The 26,294-nt window shown below is 38.5% G+C and overlaps 4 protein-coding genes across 6 annotated transcripts; 1 reads left to right on the top strand and 3 right to left on the bottom strand.

The window, feature by feature from the left end:
• Nucleotides 1–349: 349 nt before the first annotated feature.
• Cwc25 lies at nucleotides 350–2,305 on the bottom strand. Its single transcript, XM_064679433.1, has 3 exons — nucleotides 2,144–2,305; nucleotides 1,862–2,078; nucleotides 350–1,806 (listed from the first exon to the last, which is right to left on the bottom strand). Exons 1-3 carry the CDS (start codon nucleotides 2,159–2,161, stop codon nucleotides 437–439), a joined length of 1,605 nt encoding a protein of 534 aa, XP_064535503.1. The 5' UTR covers nucleotides 2,162–2,305; the 3' UTR covers nucleotides 350–436.
• A 680-nt stretch (nucleotides 2,306–2,985) lies between these two features.
• LOC135426371 (phosphoglycerate kinase) lies at nucleotides 2,986–4,516 on the top strand. The gene is made up of 2 exons (XM_064679434.1): nucleotides 2,986–3,342; nucleotides 3,411–4,516. The coding sequence occupies exons 1-2, from the start codon at nucleotides 3,028–3,030 to the stop codon at nucleotides 4,488–4,490; spliced, it is 1,395 nt and encodes a 464-aa protein (XP_064535504.1). The 5' UTR covers nucleotides 2,986–3,027; the 3' UTR covers nucleotides 4,491–4,516.
• Nucleotides 4,517–4,640: 124 nt separating this feature from the next.
• Nucleotides 4,641–8,898, bottom strand: Hrs (Hepatocyte growth factor regulated tyrosine kinase substrate). 2 transcript variants are annotated; one of them, XM_064679430.1, is made up of 5 exons: nucleotides 8,743–8,898; nucleotides 8,485–8,569; nucleotides 8,159–8,423; nucleotides 6,626–6,988; nucleotides 4,641–6,554 (listed from the first exon to the last, which is right to left on the bottom strand). In XM_064679430.1, the coding sequence occupies exons 1-5, from the start codon at nucleotides 8,771–8,773 to the stop codon at nucleotides 5,121–5,123; spliced, it is 2,178 nt and encodes a 725-aa protein (XP_064535500.1). In that variant the 5' UTR covers nucleotides 8,774–8,898; the 3' UTR covers nucleotides 4,641–5,120. The 2 variants fall into 2 exon arrangements, with proteins under 2 accessions (XP_064535500.1, XP_064535502.1); XM_064679432.1 differs by having other exon boundaries at nucleotides 6,632–6,988.
• A 427-nt stretch (nucleotides 8,899–9,325) lies between these two features.
• LOC135426390 (ATP-binding cassette sub-family G member 1) lies at nucleotides 9,326–25,943 on the bottom strand. Of its 2 annotated transcripts, XM_064679466.1 has the most exons (11): nucleotides 19,182–19,361; nucleotides 12,792–13,183; nucleotides 12,380–12,672; nucleotides 11,801–11,946; nucleotides 11,479–11,717; nucleotides 11,138–11,412; nucleotides 10,502–10,670; nucleotides 10,344–10,444; nucleotides 10,118–10,273; nucleotides 9,851–10,059; nucleotides 9,326–9,784 (listed from the first exon to the last, which is right to left on the bottom strand). In XM_064679466.1, exons 2-11 carry the CDS (start codon nucleotides 12,880–12,882, stop codon nucleotides 9,646–9,648), a joined length of 1,818 nt encoding a protein of 605 aa, XP_064535536.1. In that variant the 5' UTR covers nucleotides 12,883–13,183; nucleotides 19,182–19,361; the 3' UTR covers nucleotides 9,326–9,645. The 2 variants fall into 2 exon arrangements, with proteins under 2 accessions (XP_064535536.1, XP_064535537.1); XM_064679467.1 differs by lacking the exons at nucleotides 12,792–13,183; nucleotides 19,182–19,361 and adding an exon at nucleotides 25,847–25,943.
• Between the last annotated feature and the right edge of the window lie 351 nt (nucleotides 25,944–26,294).

The raw sequence follows: 26,294 nt of genomic DNA, 5'->3' as shown, positions 1-26,294 counted from the left end.
TTAAGTTTGTTGAGGATCTTGACTCTTTCTCTACTGTACTCTGCGACTGTCTGTAACAGGCCGGATCATGAGGACGACGAACTGACTCGATCTAGTCATGTCTGTTTCGTCTTCATTTGCTTCTTTCTTAAATGTAACAATACGAATTTCGGGATCGGGTTTTTTGCATGAATATAAATATAGGGTATTTTATAGTCAGGTATTCTTGACTAGAGGAGCGTGAAATCATAATCGCTTGTTTTCCGTTTCATCATATTATATACTCCTACACCTACACAAGTTTCCAAAATAAAATCGCCATTAAGTATATCAATTAGCTAAACAAGCTTTAAAGGAAGAATACATAGGCTAAAAAACATAGGTTCATATGGTTTAATCTTTAATCTACTGCATAAGCCTAACAATATGGACTTACGGCCAAGTGTTTGTCCAGGAGCTACTTGCGGGCAAAGTTTGCATCCATGGCGGACGAGGTGCGTTGTATGTTGTTTAGATTGGAACGTATGCGATTGCCAATGGAGGTCTGATTGTCAATGGCCTTTTTCACCTGCTTGTTGATGAATTGTTGGTCAAAATCGCGTGCCTGGTTTTGTGCCTCCTCGCGAGCATATTCCTCGCGATGCTTATGCACCGCCTTGGTGCGATCCGCCTCCCGCCAAGTGGCATTATCCATCATCTCGCGCAGACGCGCCTCACGCTCACTTTCGCTGAGCTTGGGTTTGGAATTCGCTGCCTGACGTGCAGCAGGTGGCGACGCACGTCGAACAGGTGGACGTTTTTCCGGTGTGGCGCTGCGTCGCCGTCTCTCCCTGCTGGGTTCTCTGCGCTGCGGCCGCTGTTTGTCCGTGCTGCGACTTCTTCGTCGCTGCCGCTGATCTCGTTGATCTCTACGTGGACTGCGACTTCTGCTTCGTCTGCGTCTGCTGTTGCTAGCGTCGCGATGCCTTCTGACGTCCTCACGCTCCCTGCGTTTTGTGGGTTCATTGGCGCTGCTGTTGCTTCTGCCACGTCTTCCTCTAATTTCCCTGGTCTGATTGTTCTTCTCAGCTTCTTTGCTGTTGCTTCTGCCACGCCTTCCTCTAATTTCCCTAGTCTGCTTCTTCTTCTCAGCTTCTTTGCTGTTGCTTCTGCCACGTCTTCCTCTGTTTTCCCTGGTCTGTTTGCTTGGCTCCTCCTCGCTGCCGTCGCTGTCATCACAGCTGCTGCTGCTGCTACGGCTGCGACGCCGCGATTTCTTCTTGCTTTTTGTCTTTTTCTGCTTTGTGGCCATGTCCAGCTGTTTGGTCAACGTACGATACTTGGCATCCAGCAATTTGTCGAGCTTGAATTCTTCATTTGTGCTTTCGCCCTTCAGCTTTTTCATCTGTTTTGCCAGCTTTCTGTCCAGGTCATCGTTGCTGTCGCTGTCATCATCGCTTTTGCCCTTCTTTTTCTTTGACTTTTTGCTCTTCTTGGACTTTTTGTTGCGTTTCGTCGCTTGTTCCTGTTCTGTTTTGAGGATGCGGTGGATTTCTTTAAGTCGCACCGGATTCTCCAGCAGTTTCCGACGCGATTCCATTTCCCTCTGCTTGATGAGCATCAACGGATCTTCCATTGTCTTGCGTTGCATGTCCACCTGCTCGGTGGACTGCAGGTTACGGTATTCCCGTATTGAGAATGGAACACACTCGTGCTCTACATGGTTTATGGACTGCTTAACACCCAGTGTACTCTCCTGGCGTCGCTCCTCCGCCTGCAGCTGTTCAAACGATTTGTCTATCTTGCGACCCAGCAGATATTCCTCCCGGTTGATTAGCTCTGCGCTGTCTGGAATAAGCTGAATGATTAGTTATGAATTGAGTTTAAGAATGATTCTATATACTTTTATACATCCACTCCAACTTCGCTTCGCCGCCGCCGCTGCTGGACAGAACGCCAGAATTCTCTCCTATGCGCCTGAGCTCCTCACGGTCGCGCTCCTCGTTGATCTCCTTGCGCAAATCATCTAATTTGCGTTGTTCCTCCTGCTTCGCCTGCTCCGCTTTCCAAACGCGCTCTTGGTTCTTCATAGTGTGTGGATGCCATGATTTTTTCAGGTTCTATCCCAGGAAGATTTACGATTTGAAGTTATATGAGATTGATAAGTGGTTCAAATGGGTCTTACCAAATCACCGCCACCCATGTTGGGATCTGTTTAGGTTTCCCTTAGCAATAGATTACACGAAAATATGTATAAATAAGCGTCGTCGTGTTTCCCTCTTTTTTTTTCATATGGCAAGCAGAGTATGCAGCTCAAAACAATATTTGTATTTTGGAATAACTTTTACATAAGCACGGTATGCAACTCACAGAAAATTTTGTAATATATGTAATTCTTTATTTTTAAATACATGTCATGCAATGAAACGTACATTAATTTTGTTAAATGTAAAAAAACGGTACAAAACAGTCCTCAATAAAATCTAGGGAAAAGATCTGATTACAAAAACGACAAATGAAACTATCCATAGCTAAGTGAAGACAGGAAAGAGTGTAGGTTCATTCAAATAGCCGAATTCTTGTGTACCATTTTAAAGCTTAGAGGCTGTTTAAGGCTTAGTTAATGATCAGGATCGAATCAAACCATACATGAAAATAAATATAAGTTAAAGAAGCAATAAAATTTGGACTCTCCTGAACATATATCAAACAGCTTGCGAGCTCAGCGTACTAACTTTAATTATGTTCTTAAGGACAGCTGACACAACAAATTTATCGACCTCCGCCACATTATCGCAATATTTATCGACGTAACGTACACTGATAAGTAAAAGCCGCAAATGCTAAATCGAGAAGTTAAAATAAATGCAAGCATCTTAAAGCAATTATCTAGTAAAAGCATAAAAACGATAATTATTTACAAAGTACATACTCGAGCATTAATTTCTTGGTATGTGTCTTAATACTTAGCAGAAATCACATCCTTGGGATTAACGATTTGACATAACGGCTTTTTCGTTAAGTTTTTAAAATGTTATTCATTAGAAATGAACTAAAATTTATGTAAACATGTTACACTTAGAACAAAAATTTTCCACAATTTTGATTTCAATAATCAGCCAGTGGTGTTTGACAAAAAAACTTGTTAGCCATGGCTGCAAATTCCACACTGTGCGAAATTATGGTGACAAAGGCGAATGTGAGGACGATGGCAAGCTGCCGAAAAAGCTAAGCCTAAAGGATGTGGATGTGGCAGACAAGCGGGTTTTTATGCGAGTGGACTTCAATGTGCCGATGAAGGATGGCAAAATAACCAACAACCAGCGCATTGTGGCGGCACTGCCGAGCATTAAATATGCGCTGGAGAAGAAATCCAAGTCTGTGGTAGGTAGTCAACAAGGCTATCAAGATTGGGTGCAAGAGCTCTTTCAATCGTTTCTTCTGGGTCACAGGTACTGGCTTCCCACTTGGGCCGTCCAGATGGCAAAAAGAATATGAAATATTCGTTAAAGCCCGTAGCGCAGGAGCTGGAAAAGCTGCTGGAGAAGCCAATATGCTTTATTGAAGACTGTGCGGGCGAAATAGCGTTGGATGCAACGAAAAACCCACCAACGGGTGCCGTCATACTGCTAGAAAATCTGCGATTCTATGCCGAGGAAACGGGCAGCAGCAAAGATAAGGACAAGAAGGTGAAAGCCGATCCACAAAAGGTTAAAGAGTTTCGCGAAAAATTGGCCCAACTGGGCGATGTCTATGTGAACGATGCTTTTGGCACGGCGCATCGTGCCCACAGCTCAATGATGGGCGAGGGCTACAAAGTGCGTGCGGCCGGATTTCTGCTAGACAAGGAGCTGGAGTATTTCTCCAAAGCGCTGGACGATCCAAAGAAACCGTTTTTGGCCATAATGGGCGGCGCCAAGATTGCTGACAAAATACCACTGATTAACAATCTGCTGAACAAGGTCGATCAAATGATTGTGGCTGGTGGCATGGCTTTTACATTTCTAAAGGTTATCAACAACATGGAGATAGGCAAGTCGCTCTTCGACGAGAAGGGCTCCAAAATGATCAACGACATTATGAAGACGGCAGCTGAGAAGAACGTGGAAATACTTTTGCCAGTTGACTTCAAATGCGCCAAGAAAATGGACAAAGATCCCGGTGAAATTAAGGCCACTGATGTAAAGCAGGGCGTGCCCAAGGACTTTATGGGCTTAGATATAGGTGAAAAATCCATGGAAATGTTCGGCTCCGCCATTGTCCAGGCCAAGACCATCGTTTGGAATGGTCCGCCAGGTCTATTTGAGAATGATAAATTTGCTGACGGCACCAAGGACATGTTGCAGGCGGTTGTGTGTGCCACTCAGGACGGTGCTACGACAATTGTTGGCGGCGGCGATACGGCGACCGCCTGCAAGAAATTCGGTGGCAGCGACAAGGTCTCGCATGTGTCCACTGGCGGCGGGGCTGCACTGGAGCTGCTCGAGGGCAAGAAACTGCCCGGTGTGGCGGCGCTTTCAGATGCCGAGTGATTAAATAAAGACTCGAAACTTTACAATATGTTGCATTTTCCATTATTTTGGTTCGCGGTTCTCCTTTTTATGCTTCACGAAGTGAAAAAAATAGCTAAAATAACCGCTTTGGGGTCATTTAATTGTATTTAGTTAAAACCGCAAGCCACGTTATGTTTATTGATACAAATTTATTTAGTTTAAAAATGATCTTTAGCTATTGGAGCTTTCTCAACTTTCAGACCGTTTCCCTTTATAATATTTGGAAAAATGGATTTAATCCATTCTCGGTTAACCATAATTATTTTGGCTAATTTAATTAAGAAACGCCGGAATGAAACTTTCTTGAATTTAAATACACAAAACAATATAAAAACTAGTTTGGTTTGGGGGTTAATTAATAAAAACGCAGATTTAAGTTATCCGACTGCAAATATAATAAAATTCTGTTCATTTTGGAATAACGTGCGCATACTTAAGTTGATTACACTTGGTGAATACAAGAAGTCTGTGTTGCAGCTCTTTTCTTTAAAATTCACACGAAATAACTATAATCTGAGCTGCATACGTTCATTAAAAGTGCGCGTGTGAATTTGTTATAAATGTGAAGAGTCTGCTAAGTTTTTATAAAAGAGCGGTAACAATTCTGGTCTAATCGAAGCTAATCAGTTCCGCTGTGGCAGGCTCGGCTGCTTTGACGGGAGCAGCCGGTTCGGGATCGTTTTGGGGTGGTGCGGGTGCCGCAGCCACAGCCTGGACTTGTGAGCTGCTGATTTCCATTGCGGCAGCTGGTGGTGGTGCTGCTTGCGCTGGTGGTGCCTGTTGTGGTGGCGCTTGCGTATTGGGAATCGGCGGATGCGACTGCACAATTTGCTGCTGCTGCAGCATAACATGAGCCAGATGTGGCTGTGGTTGGGCTTGCGTCTGGGGCTGAGGTGGGACCTGCAGTTGCTGAGGCGGCAGCTGCGACATCATGGCCTGAGCTGGATTCGGGTATGGATTTTCGGGAAGCGGAGGCTGCTGCTGTTGCAACATACTGCCCGGCGGTGGGGCCATTATCATGCCAGGAGCTGGCGGTGGCTGCGCTATGCCAGGATTGTACATGCCAGGCGGCGGTATGCCGCCTGCAAACTGACCAACGCCGTGGCCATTGGGTGTTGGATAGCCAGCAGCCGCAGCGTATGGATTGTAAACGTTGGTCAACTGATGCGAGGGCGAGCCATGCGGTGCCACTGCCGAGGGCGGCAGATAGGGAAAGGGCGCAGTTTGACCCATTAGATATTGCGCCTTCTGTTGCTCCTGGCGTAGCTGCATCTCACGTTCTTGTTCCTGAATGCGTTGCAGTGCGAGTTGGCGCTGATATTGCAAGTACTCTTGTTTCTTCTTGCGCATAATTTCCAGCTTTTGGGCCATTTGCAGCTGACGCTGCCGCTCCTGTTCCTCGGCAATGCGTCGCAGTTTTTCCACATGCTCCTGACGCAGCACATCTAGCGCGGCACGCGAGTCCTTAATCTGTGCCAGCTTGTCCTGCAGCTGCTCGTACCACATGCGCTTGTCGTCCATTTCCTTGATGTAGGTCAACTGCTGTGAGTGCAGCGAAGTGAGCGTCATGAAGAGAGTTTGCACCGAGGAATCATTGGAAATGCTGCGTCCGCGGCTCGAGTTGGACTTCATGCGATTGACAAATATCTCCACCTGGGTGCGCATATTGGCAGCAAATTCATCAATTTGCACCTCATCGGCGTTCTTTGGCATTGGCAGCGTTTGGAGCAGTTGCTGCTGGGGCTGTGGGGTTGGTGGCATGGGACTAGGCGCCGATGGGCTGGCCATGGAAGAGGATTCACTAATTTTGCGCTGCTCCCAGTAGCTGCGATTTAAATATTTGGCCAACTCTGGGTTACTTTCCTCCTGCTGCTGCACGGGCACCTGTGGCTGTGGCTCCGGACTGGGCGAGCGCTGCTGCATGCGATAGGTAGCTACCGGTTGCGGTTGCTTCTTATGCTCCGCCTCCGATTGGCTAAGCGCCAGGGCCAGCTGCAGTTCCTCCTCCTCCTTCAGCTCTTCTTCTGTCTTGCGCGCAGGCGTCTTTACAAAGAGAAGAAAACAAATCAAAGATTTAGTTTATTTCGCTGTTGAGGCAACGCCAAAAAACCAACCTGCACCTGCTGTGATAAGGAGCTGTTCAGATATTCCGCTGGCAAGTCGCTGTCCGCCACGCGCGTTGTGCTCTTGGCACCTGCCGGACGCTGCAGCGCCATAAAGCAGCCATCGCACACGCGCACGTCCTTCTCGATGCCGTACTTGGGCAGCGGGCACTGCTTGGCCGTGCACTGGCCACAAAACACCTGCCCGCAGTTACGGCAATGATGCTTGCGATTGGTGAACGTAAACTCCACACGGCAGCGATGGCAGACCCTACCATCCGCCCAGTTGGGCGCAGTGTCGGCGGTGAACATCGCATCCGCTTCCTTCAGCTCGGGAAATGTGTGCCCCTTGGCCTTCAGTATTGTCATAGTATCCTGTAAATTAACACCAATTTGTTTTGTTTATTTATTTACATTTCAAAATGAAGTGATTATAATAAAATCTTTTTTAAAGGTAACTTACTAATTTTGTTGTACAAACTATGTGCTTTTGTGGCATTCAGTTCAAGCACAATAGAAAGTTGAATATGAATTGAACTACTTAAATCACTATCACAAAGCTCAAATTCATATTAACTATACTCAGATGATTTTAAAATTGGTACCTGGTACCTAGACGAGTCATTTTCGTATGAGCAATCAGTGGTCTGTTCTATATTCCCAGGCTGATTGAACTTTTCAAAGTCGAACTGGATTGGTGATCCGATGAAATCTTGTTAATTTCATGTTTTGAGTTGTCGGAGTTTAAGCGAATTGGAATTGGAAATTTTTAATTTAATTTGTTGAGAAGCTATAGCAGCTATTGCTAATGTAAAATTCTTTTTTATTTCATTGTTAAATAATCAATTACAAACTTGTCATCCAATAACTGCTTGAATAAGCAAAACGAAATGAAACCAAGCGCTTCTCAATTGAGGCTGTTGTCATTGTTATTTGGTATTTATACAATCAAAAATCATTCGTGCTGACATTTTAAATAACTTTTGTGTTACCGAATACAATTCATGGAAGAAAACTGTTTTAAAAGCTGACAATTGGTATCGCGTAGGAATGAAAACGATTCGGAAAAATGCGGAATCAAGAACACCAAAACTGAGTTTACTTTAAAAACTAGATCAAAATCTAGAACAGGATCGAAGCATATGAGAAACAGGAGAGAATTCTTTTTAACAGGTTGGTGAAGATTTAATACCCCTAGAGACGTATGGCGGATGCAGGGCATAGTTAATTTGATCGGGTTATGTTTAAAAGCGACCAAGTCTTCTATACAGAAACTATTTTTACTATTAAAAGTTTTTATGGCAATAGGAAGACTTTGTAATGTCCGTAAAAAACATACGAACCTAAGCTAAGTTTCAAGCCTTAAAACTAGTTGGCACAATGATAACGTTCAAGAATATATAAACTTAAGAAGTTTAAGAATGTATCCCGCCACGTGTAATATCTTTCAAGAGCGTATAGAAATACGCACTGTTTACCTCTAATTCAATTAGTGTTCGTCCAAGTCGGTTGGAATATTTCCGAATTTCTTGGGCCGCAACTCACCTTGATGGCCTGATACTTGTCCGATGAGCGAAATGCGTAGGCCCAGGTCTGGACTAGCTCGAGCATTTTCTGGCGCACATTTTCGTGTGGCGTTTGCTCCAGGAAGCTGCTAAACATCTCGCAGTTCTCCTTGGTGAAGACCTCCTCGTGCACGGGTGCGCCGCAGTTCTTCACAATGCTCTCGAGCACCAGCAGGGAATAGCATGCTGAGTGTGGATTTGGCGAGTTCATTTTCTTTTTGATTGCGGCAAAGGCATTTTTTGGTCTGCAATTTGAAGTGTTTGTAATTAACAAAGGAAGAAATTTTTACTGTTTGTGGTACATACGTGACATCTTTTTGATTGATTTCATCGCAAATTAAAAGAATTGAGGGCCAATCTGGTTCCAAGCGCAAGTGGCTTGTGGCGTTCTCTGTGAAATGCCAAATAAAACTCAATTAGATACTAAGTTTAACGCATTATAATTGCGTTTCAAGTTCATTCCTCCCTTTTTGTTATACTTTTTTTGCATCGCTTTGTCGATGAGTCACTTTTGTTGCATTATCTTTGAGCTTATTTAACTGCCAGTTGTAATGCGTCACTTACCCAGATTTTTGTCAAAACTAGAGCGAAACATTTTGTATTTGATATAATCTTATTATAAGCTTAATATTTGTATTTTTGTAAGCTTTAATAATGAGTTTTATTTATGTATTCCGTGTTCGGCTGCTATTATTGCTGGCTGCTGTTTTCTTCTGCTAGTGATGACCAATGTAGAAGGTGTACTATCGTTAAACTATCGATATACGATAAGTCAGCTGGTCAGGGCTGTGCAAAAACCATTGGCGATGCGCGCGATAATTGTAGTATTTAAATACTTAAAAAGTCGAAAAAAAAGAATTTTATTGTTTAATTTTTGTAAATATAAAAATTAAGAGTTGTCATTCAAATTAAACAAAATTCGCTTTGCTGAATATCTTATAAACTTAAAGCCAATCTTGATATTATGCTAAATCCAATAATAGATGCTATATTGCAAGTAGATTATGGTTTTGCTCCACTTGAAAGATGGTCAAATATCCGTTACATAAGGCGAGTCCAAAAATATTCCTCTTATGATCGTAGACATCTTTATTTGTAGTGCATGAAAATATTGGAACCGAATTTAGAAGATTAAAAGTCTTGGGTATAAAGTTTCTTTTCTTTTAACATGTCCATTTTATTCGTACATCAATTTTCTTACTATATCCTATTTTAACTGATAACTAATCGAATGACATATATACATATGTATAGTCCTTTATATGTATGTACAAGCATATGAAAAATTGCATAACCGTATAAAATCTATATTCGCTATGTTTACACGTAGTATGTAGTACAACAACAGGTAGCATTAGTTAAAGTATCACACGCCGATGTAAAATATAGTTCACTTGAACTAAGCGATAAGTAACATAAAATCACATTTAATTTATATTAAGCTCAATACTAGGCAACTAAAGCGAATCAAATTGATTTGATTTTACGCTTGAGTGTAAAGTAGGCCATGATCTTGAATAGCAATATTTGGCCCAGAATCATCATGATATTATAGCCAAAATCGCCATGTTCCATGCCAAATTGACGTAGCACCGTAATGGCATTTCTGTAAAATACAAATAAGTTAGTCAAACTCTTTTTAATTTTAATTTTTAAACACGTCGAAACCTACTTGAAGTGACAGTACAATTCGTTGGAGGGACAGACTAACTTGTCGCGTTGGTTCCCATACAATGCCATAACCATATTCTCCAGCGCATAACGCATCGGCGAAAGGGCGGCAATAAATTGCAATGCGGGGGGTATGTGCGTCAGCAGGATCAGGAAACCCGAAAACATAAGCATAAAACAGGTGGAAACGGCGCCAATAAAGGTACCATTCTGAAAAAGAAATAATAATACTCGTATCGTATCTTAAATATGTCTCTCTCTGCCTTACCACCGGATTCAGTATTGTGCCTAGGAATACACCCAAACCATCTGCACAAATAGTTACGACGACAGCCGTCAGCAGATATTTGACAAAACGATCCAATTCAACCGGCTGATCGGTCATCAAGTAGCCAATAGAAATATATACTGTGGAGAAGATTATCTGTAAGGCAATGCGACGGTTATTATTGTAGGTACGTATATAAAATGTATGCTATATAATATGTACTCACATGCACGGGTGTGGATGTTATCATGGTGGCCACGTAGTAGGTTTTCAGCTTGTACCAATTGTTAAAGGTTTCCTTTTTGATTATCTCAATCTCCAACGGATCTACAAAGAATCGTACACTTTAATTGAAAACCAAGATTTGTATTTCGTATAGCTTACAGCGCAAAATTCCAGGCATTATTGTCGTATACCAGAGGTATGTACAGTGTATCATAATCATGCCCACATTCGATATTTGCTTGGTGGCATTGATGCCGGAATCACCAAAGAACAGGCCAATCATGACTGCACTAAGTATATGCATGCCAAGCTTAAGATATGTTAAGGTCTGCAAGAAAGACAGAATTATGATTTCAAAATGATTCAAAATGTATCTATATATAAGGTGCAAAGGTTTCTCCATAAATGCATGACTAATATCCAAGTTATACCAATCGCCGCAAATTAAAAATATATGTATTTTTGAATTTTGCCCTTCTATGCGATTCTCACGAATTTAAATAATACTAAAAGTTTCTTGTGCTCTCTTTCTAATTTAATCTCTTGCACTCTATCTCTACCCCTCTCTTTCTCTTTCTTATTCCCTTATCTTTATACCATTCTTACTCTTTAATGAGTATGTATAAAGGTCTGTAATACTCCTATTAATAGGGAACATTTACATAGTTACGTTCTTTTTATGCAATATAAATAAGAACATATCTTTTATGGTCATTCAGACCTTGTCCCGGCTGATCTCTTGGTCTCTTCTAGACTTTGCACTATATGAATATAAAGAAAAGTTGTCTCACGCACCCAATCCCTGAAGAATTGCAAATGACAACGTCCGATTAACAGCCACAAACGCATCCATTCGGGTGGCGGATAGGTGTGTTTAATGAGTTCCTTTGTTGAGTCCACCTTTTGTATTTTGGGCTGGGCTGCTTGTCCCTGGGTGTGCGATTCGTTGAACTTGGCCACTTGGGCCTCGGATGGCGTTTCCGACACATCGTACCGCCAGCGCGTGTCCTTGGCGCACTCAGTTAAGGCCTCGGTGTGATCTTCAAAGTCACCATTCACACATTCCAGCACTGTCAAGTGGCGAATGATATATTTTAAATGATTGCGTGAAAGGGCACAATTAGGGAGCTACTCACAGAAATCCGCTGGATTGTGGTAGGCGGGACATTCAAGTCCGATCGTTTTCAGAAACATCACCGTATTTTGGGGCGTGCCCTGGTAGGTGCATTGACCCGAACTGAGCACGTAGATCAGGTTGAACAGATTGTAAATGTTCGTCGATGGCTGATGGATTGTGCACACAATGGTGCGACCCTCGTTCGCCAGACTACGCAGCAGCTGTATGGTATCAAACGAGGAAGAACTATCCAGGCCCCTGTAAATGGTTACAATTTCAAGGTTAACACATGTTAGTCAGCAACTGGTTTCCGCATGATCGCGCTCCCTTTTCTTGCTTACGTTGTGGGTTCGTCTAAAAATAGCACCGCGGGATTGTCTACCAGCTCTAGGGCAATGGATAGGCGCTTCTTCTGGCCACCACTTAGCTTCGAGCATCTCGTTTGCTTCGCATTGGTAAGCTTCAATGTGTTCAACAAGTGGTCAATCTGAAAAGCACAAACACAAAAGGTTAAAGACTTGAGTCAGAGCGAGAGGTCACGAAAATAAGTGAAAATTAAACGGTTAAATTACAAGCAAATAAGCATTTACAAGCTTCCAAGAGCTTTAAGAAGCTTTAATCAAGGAATGTCTAAACAAAGGTAGATAAGTTTAGTTTTAGTTTTCTCTTAATTGTATTTGCGTATTACAATCTACTGGATTTATAAAAGTTTATTTACTTTAAAGCTGATTAAAGCTTTTAAGCTACAGCTTTAAAGTATTAAGTGTTTAAAAGTAGATTTATCTTCATTTTTTTCTGGTATTACAATGTGTTGGATATTTCTAAGCTTTTTCCTGCAAACAGTATTCAATGAAGTTCAATTTCCTGACTAAAGCTTCTTACAGCTTTTAAGCTGATTTGCTTCTAGCTTTTTATCTTACCAAAATGCGCTTTTCCTTCATGCTAACACATTTGTTGGAAATCTTGAGAGTTGCTGCCAGCAGCATCGTCTCCTCCACGGTGAAGAAGGGATAGAAATGATCATCCTGCATAATGTAGCCGCACAATTTGCGTGCCTTGTGGCCGATTTCAATGGTGCCAGTTACGCCGGTTTTGGTAAGGCCAGTCAGAATGTTCATAAGACTAGATTTGCCGGCCCCCGAAGGGCCCATAATGGCAGTCAATTCGCCCGACTTAAACGTGCCCGTAATGCCCTTGAGCACCTTCTTTTTTTCTGCAAAAAGTCAAGAACGTTTTGTGTTAGGAATGTGTTGAAGAAGGGTATCAAATGTCGAATACAAAGAGTGAGTAATTTAATTTTGATTTGAGCAAAATCGAGAATGTGTTACGCACCTTTTCGCTTTGACTCATTAACCTGATAGACGAGATCTTCAAAGTGTATATCGATGCCATAAACAGTTTTTAACAATTTGCTACTATCCATGTTTGTATATTTAATTCTTGTTTACTGTAGCTTAATCAAATTATTTGTTTACGCTGCTTGCGTGCATCTGTTTTGTTTGTTTTTTGTTTAATTATTTTGTTTTTTTTGGTTGTAGAATATAATTTTTTTTAATGTTTCGTTGTGTTTCGGGATTCACTTAAATTTCGCTTAGCAAGTGCTATTGTTAAATACTTTTTAATGCATAATCATTGTTGCGTTGCAATTTGTAATTGTTACTCTTTTATAATGTAAGAGACCTCTCTTTCAAGGCGAACTTTACATAAATGTTTAATTACAAGCTCTAAAAAAAATTAAATAAAAAGCAAATCAAAATTATGTCAAAACACTTTTTGCTACATGGCTGCAGCTTGTTACTTTATAATTGGAGCGCGCAACTGAACTTCTGGGTCAAGCTCTTGAACCGTTGAACCATTGCATAAACCACAACTAAAAAAAAAAAAAAAAAAAACCACTGAACCAATCACGAAAAGCCGCTGCTCACTTACGCATGCGCGCAATCGCCCAGAAAGACGAACAGCTGATAACTGCGGAAGAAGCAACTGGCAATAACTGAGCAGCCGTCGCGACGTCGACAAGCGCAGCGACTGCGGCGCCGACTGCGGCTGAAAACAAAGCAGAATCCAATAAATTGAATAATACAAAAACAAAGAATAGCCTACAACAACAGTAATAATACGCATATCAAATTCAATTTGGCAATGCAAAACGCGTCGGCAGCTAAGCAAAAACAACAAAAAAAAACAGAGTCAACAATCGAGCGACGTTAAATATAAAATTTTCAAGTTTAAGTCTCGGTCGTAGACATTTTTTCGGCGATAAGAACCGACACATACAAAAATTCCTATATAGCTCGTGAGTCAACAACAACAAACACAATATTCATACATCAAAAAGATATATTAAAAAATAAAATTCAACAAAAAAAAAAAAAACAATTAAAATTATAAAAACATTAACAAGTGGCCCATAGAATGAAATAAATTGCAAACGACCTTCCCGTCACCAGTCTATCATAATAATGGTCGTTAAAAAAGCTTTGCCCAGAGAAGATATGCGTACTCTCTCATGGAATTTTGTGAATTTTGTAAATGAATATGCAAACATCAAGTGCAAACAACTGATAGGTATTATTTAGTCGATAGGACAACACCGAAGCGCGAATACTTGTTATATACGAGAGGAATTTAAATATTGATCACATTTATATTTTAGGCTTGTTTAACTTCATTTGTTAGACAATGCAAAAATAATGTTCTTTTTTTATGGTTATTTATGTTCTGAGCTCAGAGAACCAGTTCATGAGCAAGTTTTTTGTGAACCGAACCGAAAGCTTGAAAATATCTACAACAGCCAGTCGGGATAAAAGCATCAATTAAATTAAATGCCAAAAAGCAACAATATAAATAAATACAAAAAAAAAACATTTTAATTTATGTTAAAAGTATTTAAACAACAGCAGTCAACATAAAATTAAGTGAACAATAAGTCGAACAGGATTAAACAAAAAAGAAACTAAAATAGTTAGACCAAGTCTTAGATAATTTAGTAACAAGCTGAGGTAACAAACAGCCTCGCGAAACCAACTATGCTCATCTTTTGTGAAATCTCTTGTGAAGTAATAAAAAAAATTTGCCGCAATGCGCGCATGAGCTGAAGCTGATGAAGACGACGACGAAGACAGTTAAAGGCGTAGAACAGACAAAGACTGGGTAAATAACAACAACAACAACATCAACTACAACAACAAACACAGTAGCAAAAACAACAGCCACTTGAGATGAACAACTTTGAAAAAGATGGCATTTGTTAATGGCATTTGTGGACATCAAGTCGTCGTCAAACAGAAATAAAACGTAAAAAAATGGCACAAATTGCAAAATTCAAATTACAAAAACTTTAAAAAAAACTCGCCGAAAATGGTTGAAAAAAAAAGAACCATCAAGATCGTCGCGGTCGCTGCACAGCAGCAACAAAAACTACAATAACAGCAGCAGTAAAAACAACAACAACAACAATAACAGCAGCAGCTCAACTAACAGTTGATTGTCAGAGGTTCGGCGACCGTCGCAGTTAAAACCGCGAAAAGTGAATCTGAAGTAGCCTTTTGAGCGGGTAACGCGGGTACAGCGGGAACTGTGTTTAGCATTTTCTTGCTTTGGCCAATGTGTTTGTTTGTTGATTTCTTACAGCATTTGTCTCAGCTTGCGCAATGAAATTCCTGTGTTTTGAATGGCCTGGCCCGCAGCCTCAGACTGACTTTAGAATTTTTTAATTACTACGTGACCATTGAATTTGTGGCTCAAGATTATTATGAACAAGTCTTACAAAAAGCCTTTGAAAAATGTCAATAGCATTGATGGAAACAATACGCGCGGAAGTGCACGGCATTTGTACCAAACAAGGCCAGCAAGCCAGGCGCTCAGGTTCTCATGGCTCTTCCAAAGACCATCATTAAAAGAGCCCTGCCAAGTGTATGAACTATGTTATATAAATATGTCAATGTGAAAGGGCGCTGTCCTTCGCCTACAACGCTGAACTGCAGGTCGGTAAATAAATGCAATACATATATTATGTGCTAGATATTGTGCCTTGGGAACGCAAACACTTGACCAGAAGTCGGGTATGCCACTTGCTATCAATTAAAGTAAATTGTATTAACATTGTCGTTGGCTTTTCCACAATTTCTTGAATATCTAATGAATATAATTATATGCAAACTGTGTGGCTACCAAGATATCCATAAAAGAATATTATTAAAAAAGAAAGTTGTGATTATCTAAAGACTTTACTTTATAGCAGTTTGTTGTCCTAGTCAACAGTCGTTTGATTAAAAGACGTCGTTCTCATAGATTAAAGCTTTTTGAACTGTAGTAAACGGGTCTTCAGGAAATTTTGTATACTACAAATTGCAAAATAACGAACTAGATGCAAGAATATAAAGATAAGCATTATGATACTCTTCTAGTACTTGATGAGACCCTTCTTCTTACTAATGATACCCTTCTTGTCATGAAATCTATAAGATTCCTAAAGAAACAATTGGTCGTGAAAGAAGTTTACATACACTATTTCCAAGCATTCCAAGCCATGCAAGGGTATTTAAGCTTCGGCGTGCCTAAGGTGGGAATTCTTTTTTGCTTCATTAAGACTACAAGATAATCAGGTATCCGATGAAGTTCTATTCTCTTCTATTCAAATCAATAAAAACAAATCTAATTGAATGATTTGCTATATGCTTAAACTATATATAGAAGCTCTTGTATGCGTAAGACAGATTTTGGCTATATCAATCAATACGCATCAGATCAAAATGAATTACGCAAATGCTATGATAAATTCTTATACTATCCGTAAATTTCCATTTGAAGTTAAAGATACGAAAAGTAAACATAACTTTTTTGATTATTTCGAATTTTTGCTTTCATAAACAAAATATTTATAGCATGTTAGCAGGTATTTGTATAAACAAATGAACTGCAAAGAAATGTGTTTAATATCAAACATGCTTTAAGGCCTGTACTTATAAGGAATCATAACCATGCCCCGTCTAGTCAGAGTTGATCCCTCATGCGTCGAGGTTATCGAAAATTATAATCAGCTAAATAAATAAAACAGACCTAAGCACGTGCAAAGATTAGTGTAATCTTTTCCAATAGGCGAATTGCAGCGCGTCATTCTGTATTATAAGGAATAAAATTATCAATGTTGATAATGTTATTAGTTTAATTAGATGAAACTGATTAGCTTACTAAAGATCCCATTGTCCGGTCCGGCAAAGGGGCTTCTAATTAAACTCCAGAATATTCAATTAGCTATAAAGCTAAGTGCAATCGTCACTCGACCGATTGACTAGCACCAGGTTGTTAATTTAAAGTGTCATCAAAAGCTTACATAAACAAATATGACAAACTGCTTGGCAAGCCCTTACAGAAATCTATATTCAGCGTGATTCGGTTTTTTATTGTATTTTTGTCTGCACTTTTTTTTTTTTTTTTTTGAAAGCATTGCAAATCTTGACAGCCGTGCAATGAACCTTAACTAGAAGTTGATCCACAATTTCGTGGCATGTCATTTATAATAAACATTTCGGTTTTATCTTATACGGGCAATCGGCTTAAGCGTAGCACATTATGGCAACTGACATATTAATTATTAAAATAAAATACCAAACATTTACTTAGCATATGGGGCAAGAATTTTAAATGTGACTGGCTTTAACCTCAATGCAAACCAAGTATTAACAAAACATCTTTGGAGCTGTGGGCATGCTAAGGGGAAATTTGTAGAACAGAATCGAATTTCAGAAACAATTATAAAAATCTGTTTCGGATTTTAGCAATATATCTTTAAAGCTGTGGGCATGCTTAGAGGACTTTTGTAGATCAGAATCGAACTGAAGAAAACAATTATATAAATCTGTTTCGGATTTTAGCAATATATCTTTAAAGCTGTGGGCATGCTTAGAGGACTTCTGTAGATCAGAATCGAATTGAAGAAAACAATTATATTAATCTGTTTGTGGATAGGTCTGTATGATAATTGGATTGTTTTTTCGCTTATTAAAATTTGTTTACGGTATGAGACTTTATCTCCGACAATGTCTCCGACAATATGGAATAGATCTTATAAATCAGCAATTAGCCAAACAAAGTTCAACAATAATTATGCAATTAAATAACAGCAATAAGTAGATTGGATCATAAATTAAGAAAATATATAATAACTGTCGTACTTTGAAGTAATTATTAAATTTCAGCAGATTCTAAAACTGGTAAAGAAAGCATTTGAATTCCAACTATTTAATCCGCTTAATAGATCTAAAAAGTTTATAGATCTTTTCAAATATAAAATTTTTGACGGAGTATAAAGTTCTGCCGGTTTGAATATTATAATCACTTTCAGTCTATAACGAGCAAAGCACATTTCATTAATATAATTTGCCAACTTGAAATTATGTGTCATAGACACGAACTGGTGTGTCAGTCCGGGCTCAGCTTTTCAGACTGATTAAGAACAGGTTAGTTGCACTCAATCCCAAGGGCATAATAATATAATATGGGGCAGACCGTATTCTGGTTACCAACCCCGAGAACAGCACATATACATATATAGTATATAGCTACAGGTGGTAGGGCATAGTGTATATAAGAACTGGCAGGAACCCATTACTCTAGTTACCTGTTACCAAGTACAATAGAACTTTCAAAGACGAGCATGTATTTTAGTGTCTGGCTACAGGTGGTTGGGCCCAACCCATAAAAAGAAAACACCTTTAACTCATTTGGGATAGTATTTTTCATGGCGGCGGTTATTATATATAGTTTGCCATGATGTTTGGCAATGTCCGATAAGTATTTTGTATACTCTGAAAGATAAGCGCTAGAGATGGGGGTTGGGCACACACACACACACACAGTCACACACACACATACACACAGATACATTTCGTTGATTCTGTTTCTATTTTCTGTTTATATATGCATATATATGCTGGTCTATGTATCTATCATATGTACATATATTGGTTTGGAAGCTTTGTCGGACTCTATGCAAACCAGAGCGTATTGCATTACAAATTGTATTTTTCCACGCCCTCGAGTCTGAGTATGTTGACACTGTCCCAACGCCCCTCGCCATGTTGCCAGTGACAATGATGATGGGTCTGGCGGGACGGGAACGGGAAAGGGAAAGGGAAAGGAAATGGGGTATCTGTGGGCGCAATGGGTGATATCATCGCGATTTGGCAACAATAATTGCCTGGACTAATAAAATGTAAATAAATATATAATTTCTTTGCACACAGGAAAGTCGTTAAAATGGTCTACAGCACGGGTAATTAATTGCGGTTGATAAAACAAAGACCTAATCCGGGATATGGGGGTGCCGTATGCGGCGTATGCGTAATATCCGCAAATATATGATATTTACCATATTGCGGGCCAAAACTAAGAAAAAACATATATTGAACTTTGATCTAGAAAGAATAATAGATTCGTATTTTTGTGTATATGAGTTTTTTCGTTTTCTGCTGCTGCTGCCTGTTGCTTTCACACATGCAAGAGCACACAATATATATGTGTATGTGTGTGTGTGTTTGTGTGTTCCATTTTCTACATGATTTCATTACAAATACGAGCAAGAAAATTGCGAATGAAGAATAGGAAAAAGGCACCGAAGAATTGAAACCGAAATCGAAATCGAAACCAAAGCTACAAATAGTTCAATTAGGTTTTACATATTTAGTTTTGTAATTGTGTCAAATTCGTTGAGCGACTCACGAGTTGATTCACGAGTTGCACTTGATATTCAATTCAATGAAAATGAATGCAAAACAAATACACTTGAATTCTTCGAATACACTTCCTATACTTTTAATTTGCTTGGCTCGTTAAAGAACACGAACCGTTGCAGAGTTTTGCATACAATTTTGAATATTTCTCTACTTATTTATAAATTCGAAAAAAACATATATAAAATGCGAGCTTTCTTTTGGATTTGTAACACGCGCGGCGGTACCACTCTTTTTTTTTTTTAAACGTCTGAGTATATATGGATATATATATATTTATATATATTTATGTTAGTGAATTTGTGCACTTGAGTATCTCTCGAAAAACACTTCCGAATCGCTCGAAATGCGGCACGAGACTGAGACTGGGTCGACTTTCAGGCAGCCGTTGACGACGTTGTCGGAACGGAACGGAACTCGCGCAAATAGTTTCTGTAGCGTTGCGGGGTCTCTGATATCGTATGTAGATATCTTTTGGAGAGCGACAGAATCGCTCGCTGGGGTCTTTCATTGTTTTCTAATGTTTATTAATAAAATGACCACCAAGCCAGCCACAATAAATGAGCGCGCAATAAGTTCAGCATATCGAGAGAATTGTTTCATTCTCTGTTTTTGTTTGGGTCTCGTTTGATGTCTCCTATTTTGTTTAGCCTGCTCACATTGACACAGCTCTTCAAGTGATTTGTGTTAGAATTCTCCGCGTCTGGGTGTTCAGATTTCCCATAGTATTGCACAAGTGTGCTTGTCGATGCACAAAGCACAGTTTAACTGGTCAGCTCGATAGCTAAAAACCAGAAAATGCTCACCCGCCAGACAATTACTGCCATATATAAAAACGGTTCTAGGTTTCTTCAGTGACTCACTAATTATGTATAGTATTTCCCTTCTACTTAGTTGGTAAAGAAGTCTTGTTAGTATTTCCCTGACATGCTTGATCTGATTTCAACTTGATCGTTTCACTTTTGAGGGCATCTCCAATGCCATAAAGCACATCTATTTTTGGTCGGATTGATATACATAGTTATAGTCGCGTTCTTCTATCTGAACCACCTACGTTTATGAATTTTCTGTAGACAATTCATGTGACAAAAGTTTTTACTGGAGAGCCTAATCAAATAGTTCCCACGACAACAATAGTTATCTTAATCAAAAACTCAAATTAAAAGTTTCATGTTGTTTTCAGTAGCGCTAAAAATGAATATCAAACTCGAACTTTGATATCTTATGAATAATGGGACAACTTGCTTGAAAAAAAGACAATTTATTGCCCTCAGTATGAGAAGATCTCGACTAGAGTTGGCTTTTGCCATCGCAATTATCTTTCTATTTACAAATTAAATACAATCTTATCTTCTTTTTGTTTAGCTTGAAGCTTGGTAAATATCCTGACTAATTCTTTTTGCCCGTCAAAATGATAATAATTTGGGTTTACTAAATGCGAGATAAAATCGTATAAATGTAAACATATTTCATTTGCTCAGACTTTGTTATAGCTAAATTCTCTTTGGAGAGAAATTCAAATTTTAAATATTTTTAATTGCTTGTTTTTATAGGAATAGGAATTAATTTGTTTATATTCACATATAATTGTTGTTTAAATCTTGCTAAAGTGCAGGTCTAATCCTCCGTTCCGCCGATAAGTCGCCTTTCATTCTGTTGTCTAAATGCGGCACATAAATGAAAGGCAATTTGCCATTTGCAGTAAGATGTTTACAAGTTCTCCCATAAGTGTACAATATAATGAATTCTTGATAAAGGTATTACGCTGTGGAATACTTAATTAATTGCCACTTTGATAGCGAGTTTCCAGTTAACTAGTTATTCTAACCTTTGCATCAACACGACTTCGCTTCTGAATTAGCAGATAATTATTGTACAACTTTGCAGGAGCGCAAAAGAAGCTACTCAAACTGATGAGTAATAATTGTGATTATTTAACGAATGATTAGGCAACACTCTAGCTAGATTTAAACCCAAAATTTTGATCACTTCATATACCACATATCATGAATCCAAATAATAGAGCTAATGGTGGGCAGATGACGCTCAAATATTGTCAACTGATTTATGGCTATATTTTATGAGCTTGTTTTATTTATATTAGTTTCGATATTTATATCAACGGCTTTACCACTAATTGCTAAATTTCATATTGTTACTGATAGCCTTATCAGAATTGAGCTCGAGCACAAAAACATAATAGAATATTTAATATGCCGGACCCCATCGCAGATAAAAATGCAATTTTGTTTAGTATTGATATTGAAATTATATCAAAGGTACTTCATTAATCTAGTTTATTTAGTGTGCGTATTAGATTTGCCACGTCATATGATATAATATTATTTATAGTTTTTCCATATATTTTAGGAACTCCAAACAAAACTTCATTATTATTATCAATACTATTAGTAATACTATTAACATAAGTGTTTCCTTTATCAGGTTATATGGCTTTGTCATGAAATATGTAAAGTACTTAACAAATAGCTTAAACACCAATAATGCATATCGCCCGTTTGTCTATCTGAACTGTTTTTATGCTAACTAGTTTCTCATGTAAAATACACTGCAAAAATTAATTACCCATAAATAGCAGACATTTTTAACTGATTTTCATTATGTGACATAGACATGATATTTTATAAAGATTTGTTTTGTTTGATTTGTGTGTCAAGAAAAGTACGATATATACCCGGTTCTATCAAGGGCATATATTAGTTATAAGAACGACAACCTAGTCACGTCTGTCTGTCTGTATAAATCGATTTCAGATACTACGTGAGCTAGACTCTAAATAGTTGAAATGCAGATTCTTTCTTATCAGACACAAGACAATTTTATTTATTTATGATGTGTGAACAAGTATATTTATTTAAACTGAAATATTTTGCTGCAATTCTGAGCTGTTTACTGGGTTTCTCCTCGTATTTATTGTGGTTAAGCGCTGTGGGGTCAGATTATTAATAAAGCTCAATTTGTTAGTCATAATTACAAAATATTGAATATAAATTTAGGGGAATTGTTATATATAATCATTTCAATAAAACGGGGGTATTCTAAGTGTTAAACAATAAGCAGAACAAACAAAATTATCAAAAAAAATATTTCTTAAAATACATTTTTGTTTCGCTTATTTAATTTTAATTGGGGCTAAAGGTTATTTAAATGTTCAGGCTGTTGAAAAGCTGTGGAAAAAATGACCAAAACGCTTACTATCTCTGAATAGCTTTGATTATTATTAATTCAAACTACGTCTTAAAAGTACCTACGACATTTTGGATGGTACCTTGTTTGTTTTGTTTCACAAATATTTCGGTTCCTCTGAGAACTGATCTGTCTGTGAAATCAGAACGAAATTCAAAATCTGTAGAATTCACGAATATCAATCCGTTGCTGGGTACAGCTACTGCTGGGAAGCTAGAGACATTTATAAAACTATGTTGCTGGCAAGTGGTACTTTTTTGACGGATTGGATTTGTTTGATTCGAACCAACATCTCGCCTTAAGTTTCGGTTCACAATCCTGGTTTTCCATTTCCTGGAACCTAGGGTTTAGTGCTAACTTGGATTTCTTTTTGTTTCAAAAAGAGATGGGCAAATTGCGTTCACAATCCAATAACAGCTTAAAGCATACTCGCCTCCACATCTAAATACTTTACAGTATTACGTTATGCACTCCTTCCCCCTCATTGCAAATATCCCATTATAATTTCCTTCAATGTTAATATCCTGCAAACTACATACTTGTAACTACACTTTCTTCTCACATTCACTCGCTTGGTAGAGATCAGAAGGTACTGATCGATTCCCGCGCTGAATAAAACAAATTGAATTAACAACAAAAATCATACTAGCCGCTAAGAAATATCGATCTTTTTGATTTTTCGAGAACTTTGTATATACGCATGTATATACATATGTATGTATGTGTGTGTGTACAATTAGAAAGCGCGATAAACGATTTGGGCTGGGGTTCGGTTGTGATTTGTAAAAAGTTGAGGTTCGAAGTTCGAAGTTCATAAAATTAAAAATGAAGCAAGTCTAGGTTTGCACTGTTGCGGTTCAAATCCGGCTGGCAGCCTTGGTAAATATTTCTTATCAATTGTGCAGCACCCCGTTTGTTAATATATTTAAGTCAATTGTAGCATACCCTTTCGATACTATCAAATATATTTAATTATAATATTTAGAGCCTCCGAATGAGAATAAATTCCATGTCTAAGCCAACGACATTTGTCTAGCACAGTCAATTGCATACGGAACTTCAGTACGAAATCTGTTGCTATGTCGAGACAACAATTGTTTAAACAATATATAGTAGCTAGTCATGGTGTTCAATGTTTGTTGGTTTCGTGTAATTTACTAAAATGCAAGTGTATGTGTGTATGTGTATGTGTGCAATTCAATAGAAACAACAAAAACAATCACATAATTCGAACTGAGGCGGCGAATTTCACTGCGTGCTTGATTCGACATGCGATCGCAAACGCTTTTGACATTGACATTGAAAACGAACACCGAACACTGAACACTGAGAAGCTACATACATGAGCCCGACTTCCCAGCAACGCCAACAACCGGCTGGCCTTCTTTGTATAGTAATCAAACAACAACAACTCACAACAACAACAACAACAAGAGAGAATGCTGCCGTCGGGTGTAAGTGATCACTGAATACTCGTTCACAGTCCAATGAGAGCTTCAAACAGGTTAGTCGCCCAAGTGAACCATGCCCCTATTAGGTGCAGGTAAAATATTTTTAGATCTATCTTTAGAAGAGCTGGTCAGTTATCTGCATACCAAATTCGGTTAATCTAGCTCAAAAACTGTGGAAGATATATGTAGATATTCCCAATTTACCACGCCTTCAGAGTGCGTGGGAGGAAAAATGTTGAATTAATCTTTAGAGAAGCTCATCAAATGTCTTTAAACTAAATTTACTCACTCTAGCTATAATTTGCCGTCCCAGTTTATTGGGTGTACGTGTGTATATATTCCAGTTTTCAAGTCGCCGACAACAGGACGGAGATTGCAGAAAAAACCTATATACTCTTTTCAGCTTGTGAGCGAGTATATCAAATATCTAACAGGCTTAAACTCTTTGGCAGCGCGACGGCTAGCCAAAATATAATATTAAAAAAAAAATTGTTCGCTCCCGCTGCCGCTGGCGCTCCCAGACACCCGGCTAGAGCCGGCTTTGTCGGGGGGAACTGGAAAGCGAAATGTCGTCACGACTCTCAGTTACGGTTGAGTGAACTCGCAATAGATTTTTTTTTTTGTATCTGTGAAATTGTGATCATTTCAATGAACTGCAGCATCGAATCTATAAATCAACAGGTCTCATTTCAAGTTTGAAATATTTTTTCTTCAGCCATAAAGTCATTTTAATTATAGCCATGAGACTGTTGAGATGAGCTTTTTTGTGTGCATCTTCTCTTTAAACAATTTGAAATTTATGATAATGGTTAATAATTATTTAGATTTGCATCTGTTGAAGTTAATAGGTTTTATGGGCCTTAGACCATTTAGCTGAATAAATAAATATGGAGGACGGTAGGTGGAGACGCGAATGGAATGCTATTTAATACGTTTTTCAAATTCAAGGATGTTTTAATTGAGTTTATTTAACAAATATTTGGCTGAAGGGAACCCTCGTGCTGTTGCTTTAATTGTATTTTTTTCATAGCTTCACGCTTGAAATTCCCAAAAGTTAAAGCCTCAATATGAAGACAAGGTGTGTGCAATCCTAGAGTTGGCTGCTAGTAAAACCAAGAGGCTCTTAAAATAGCTTTACTCTAATGAAATGACTTAACCCAATCCTTGACAATAGTTAAGAATGTCATATTATACTTTACTTAAAGTAATTTTATATCATGTCTTTATAATATATAAGAGTATCGAAAATTAGGCAATGCAAAAAAGGTTTCCTTCAGGGATATCTGTTAAGAGCTTATCATATTATTATTTTTTAATATTTACTATCATATTATTATTGAACATGCTGGACAGATTAGTTAAGCAATTGGGATATCCAAATAAATAGTAAAGAATGCTCTTAACACTCTTGCTTTAAAGGCAAATACAATGTTAGTAATTGTGTCAATAGAATTCCATAAAAGATTGTTGAATTTTAAATACACACATCTCTAGCTGTATGCATAAACACCTTTGATCTCGTTTACCCGGTTAATTAGAGCATTTACGTCAAACAGACATATAGTTAATTGTTGATATACACAGCTCGCATACAAATCTACAAATATATCTACTATATACATTTCCCGTTTCTCGATTGCATATTTATATTGGAAAATCATGTTAGCCAAATGGAATTTTTCCCACATCACTTTTACTTTTAAGTAAAATGCAAAGCAGTCCGATCTGACATGAATTGTGTGTAATTTGTGTACTCGGATACATTGCGTTATATGAGTTAGAAGCACAACAGCTCAATTACGAATACGTGTGGATAATTCCAATGTTGGCCAAAGAACTTCAACCGAACTGTTGACAGAATAATCATTCGGCAGTGAATTATTTATTGAATTATCTCATCTAACATTCAAGTCACGTGTGTGAAAATGTAACTAATAGAAACGCTCTTAAACGCATTTGGGATTAATGGGCTTGTAATTGTTTTCAGTTCGATTACCTTTGGATTTGATGTCTTTCACTTGATAGATGATATCCATGAATTTGATGTGGGGCGCATTTGGCTCGACTGACCTTTTCATCTTGATCCTTGGGTTTTAAGATCTCCAAAGTGCCTATAAAATAAATGTACCAAGGTGTTTTATTACCTACATAACACAAACTAGCTTTATGCACACGGGCGTCTAATAACCTTTCGCTTTTAGTGGCAATTAAAAATCCCTCTATAAGTTACTTTAATTAAAGATTTGTAATTGCATAAGTAAGAATTTCATTTGTAGTTTTTTATTGTGCGTTGTCAGCTGGCTCGTTAGGTTTAAATGCTCAGAAGGGCCTTTTAGCCACTGAAAAAGTCATCTTGAGAACTCACTAAAAATATTTAAGTACGGGTACAGTGACTTAATGAAAATTACAGCCTAATGATGATTCGAGCTTTGATGGACAGAATA

The sequence above is a fragment of the Drosophila montana genome, unplaced genomic scaffold (genome assembly GCF_035044405.1).
Source record: "Drosophila montana isolate Dmon_TW-CO22-7 unplaced genomic scaffold, ASM3504440v1 contig_1_1, whole genome shotgun sequence".
NCBI lineage: Eukaryota > Metazoa > Arthropoda > Insecta > Diptera > Drosophilidae > Drosophila > Drosophila montana.
The sequence above is the reverse complement of the archived record's forward strand: the minus strand, read 5'-3'. Positions and strand labels throughout refer to the sequence as shown.

What these genes read in the sequence shown, in the direction of transcription:
- Hrs (XM_064679430.1), bottom strand. Translation starts at nt 8,773, where the DNA reads ATGTTTCGCTCTAGTTTTGACAAAAATCTGG. An exon ending in TAGTTTTGACAAAAATCTGG is followed by an intron (nt 8,570 to 8,742) that starts GTAAGTGACGCA and finishes GGCATTTCACAG; the next exon opens with AGAACGCCACAAGCCACTTG. An exon ending in ATCAATCAAAAAGATGTCAC is followed by an intron (nt 8,424 to 8,484) that starts GTATGTACCACA and finishes TTCAAATTGCAG; the next exon opens with ACCAAAAAATGCCTTTGCCG.
- LOC135426371 (XM_064679434.1), top strand. Translation starts at nt 3,028, where the DNA reads ATGTTACACTTAGAACAAAAATTTTCCACAATTTTGATTTCAATAATC. An exon ending in AGAAGAAATCCAAGTCTGTG is followed by an intron (nt 3,343 to 3,410) that starts GTAGGTAGTCAA and finishes TCTGGGTCACAG; the next exon opens with GTACTGGCTTCCCACTTGGG.
- Cwc25 (XM_064679433.1), bottom strand. An exon ending in GTTGGAGTGGATGTATAAAA is followed by an intron (nt 1,807 to 1,861) that starts GTATATAGAATC and finishes AGCTTATTCCAG; the next exon opens with ACAGCGCAGAGCTAATCAAC.
- LOC135426390 (XM_064679466.1), bottom strand. Translation starts at nt 12,882, where the DNA reads ATGGATAGTAGCAAATTGTTAAAAACTGTTTATGGCATCGATATACAC. An exon ending in TAATGAGTCAAAGCGAAAAG is followed by an intron (nt 12,673 to 12,791) that starts GTGCGTAACACA and finishes GACTTTTTGCAG; the next exon opens with AAAAAAAGAAGGTGCTCAAG. An exon ending in GCACAATACTGAATCCGGTG is followed by an intron (nt 10,060 to 10,117) that starts GTAAGGCAGAGA and finishes TTTCTTTTTCAG; the next exon opens with AATGGTACCTTTATTGGCGC.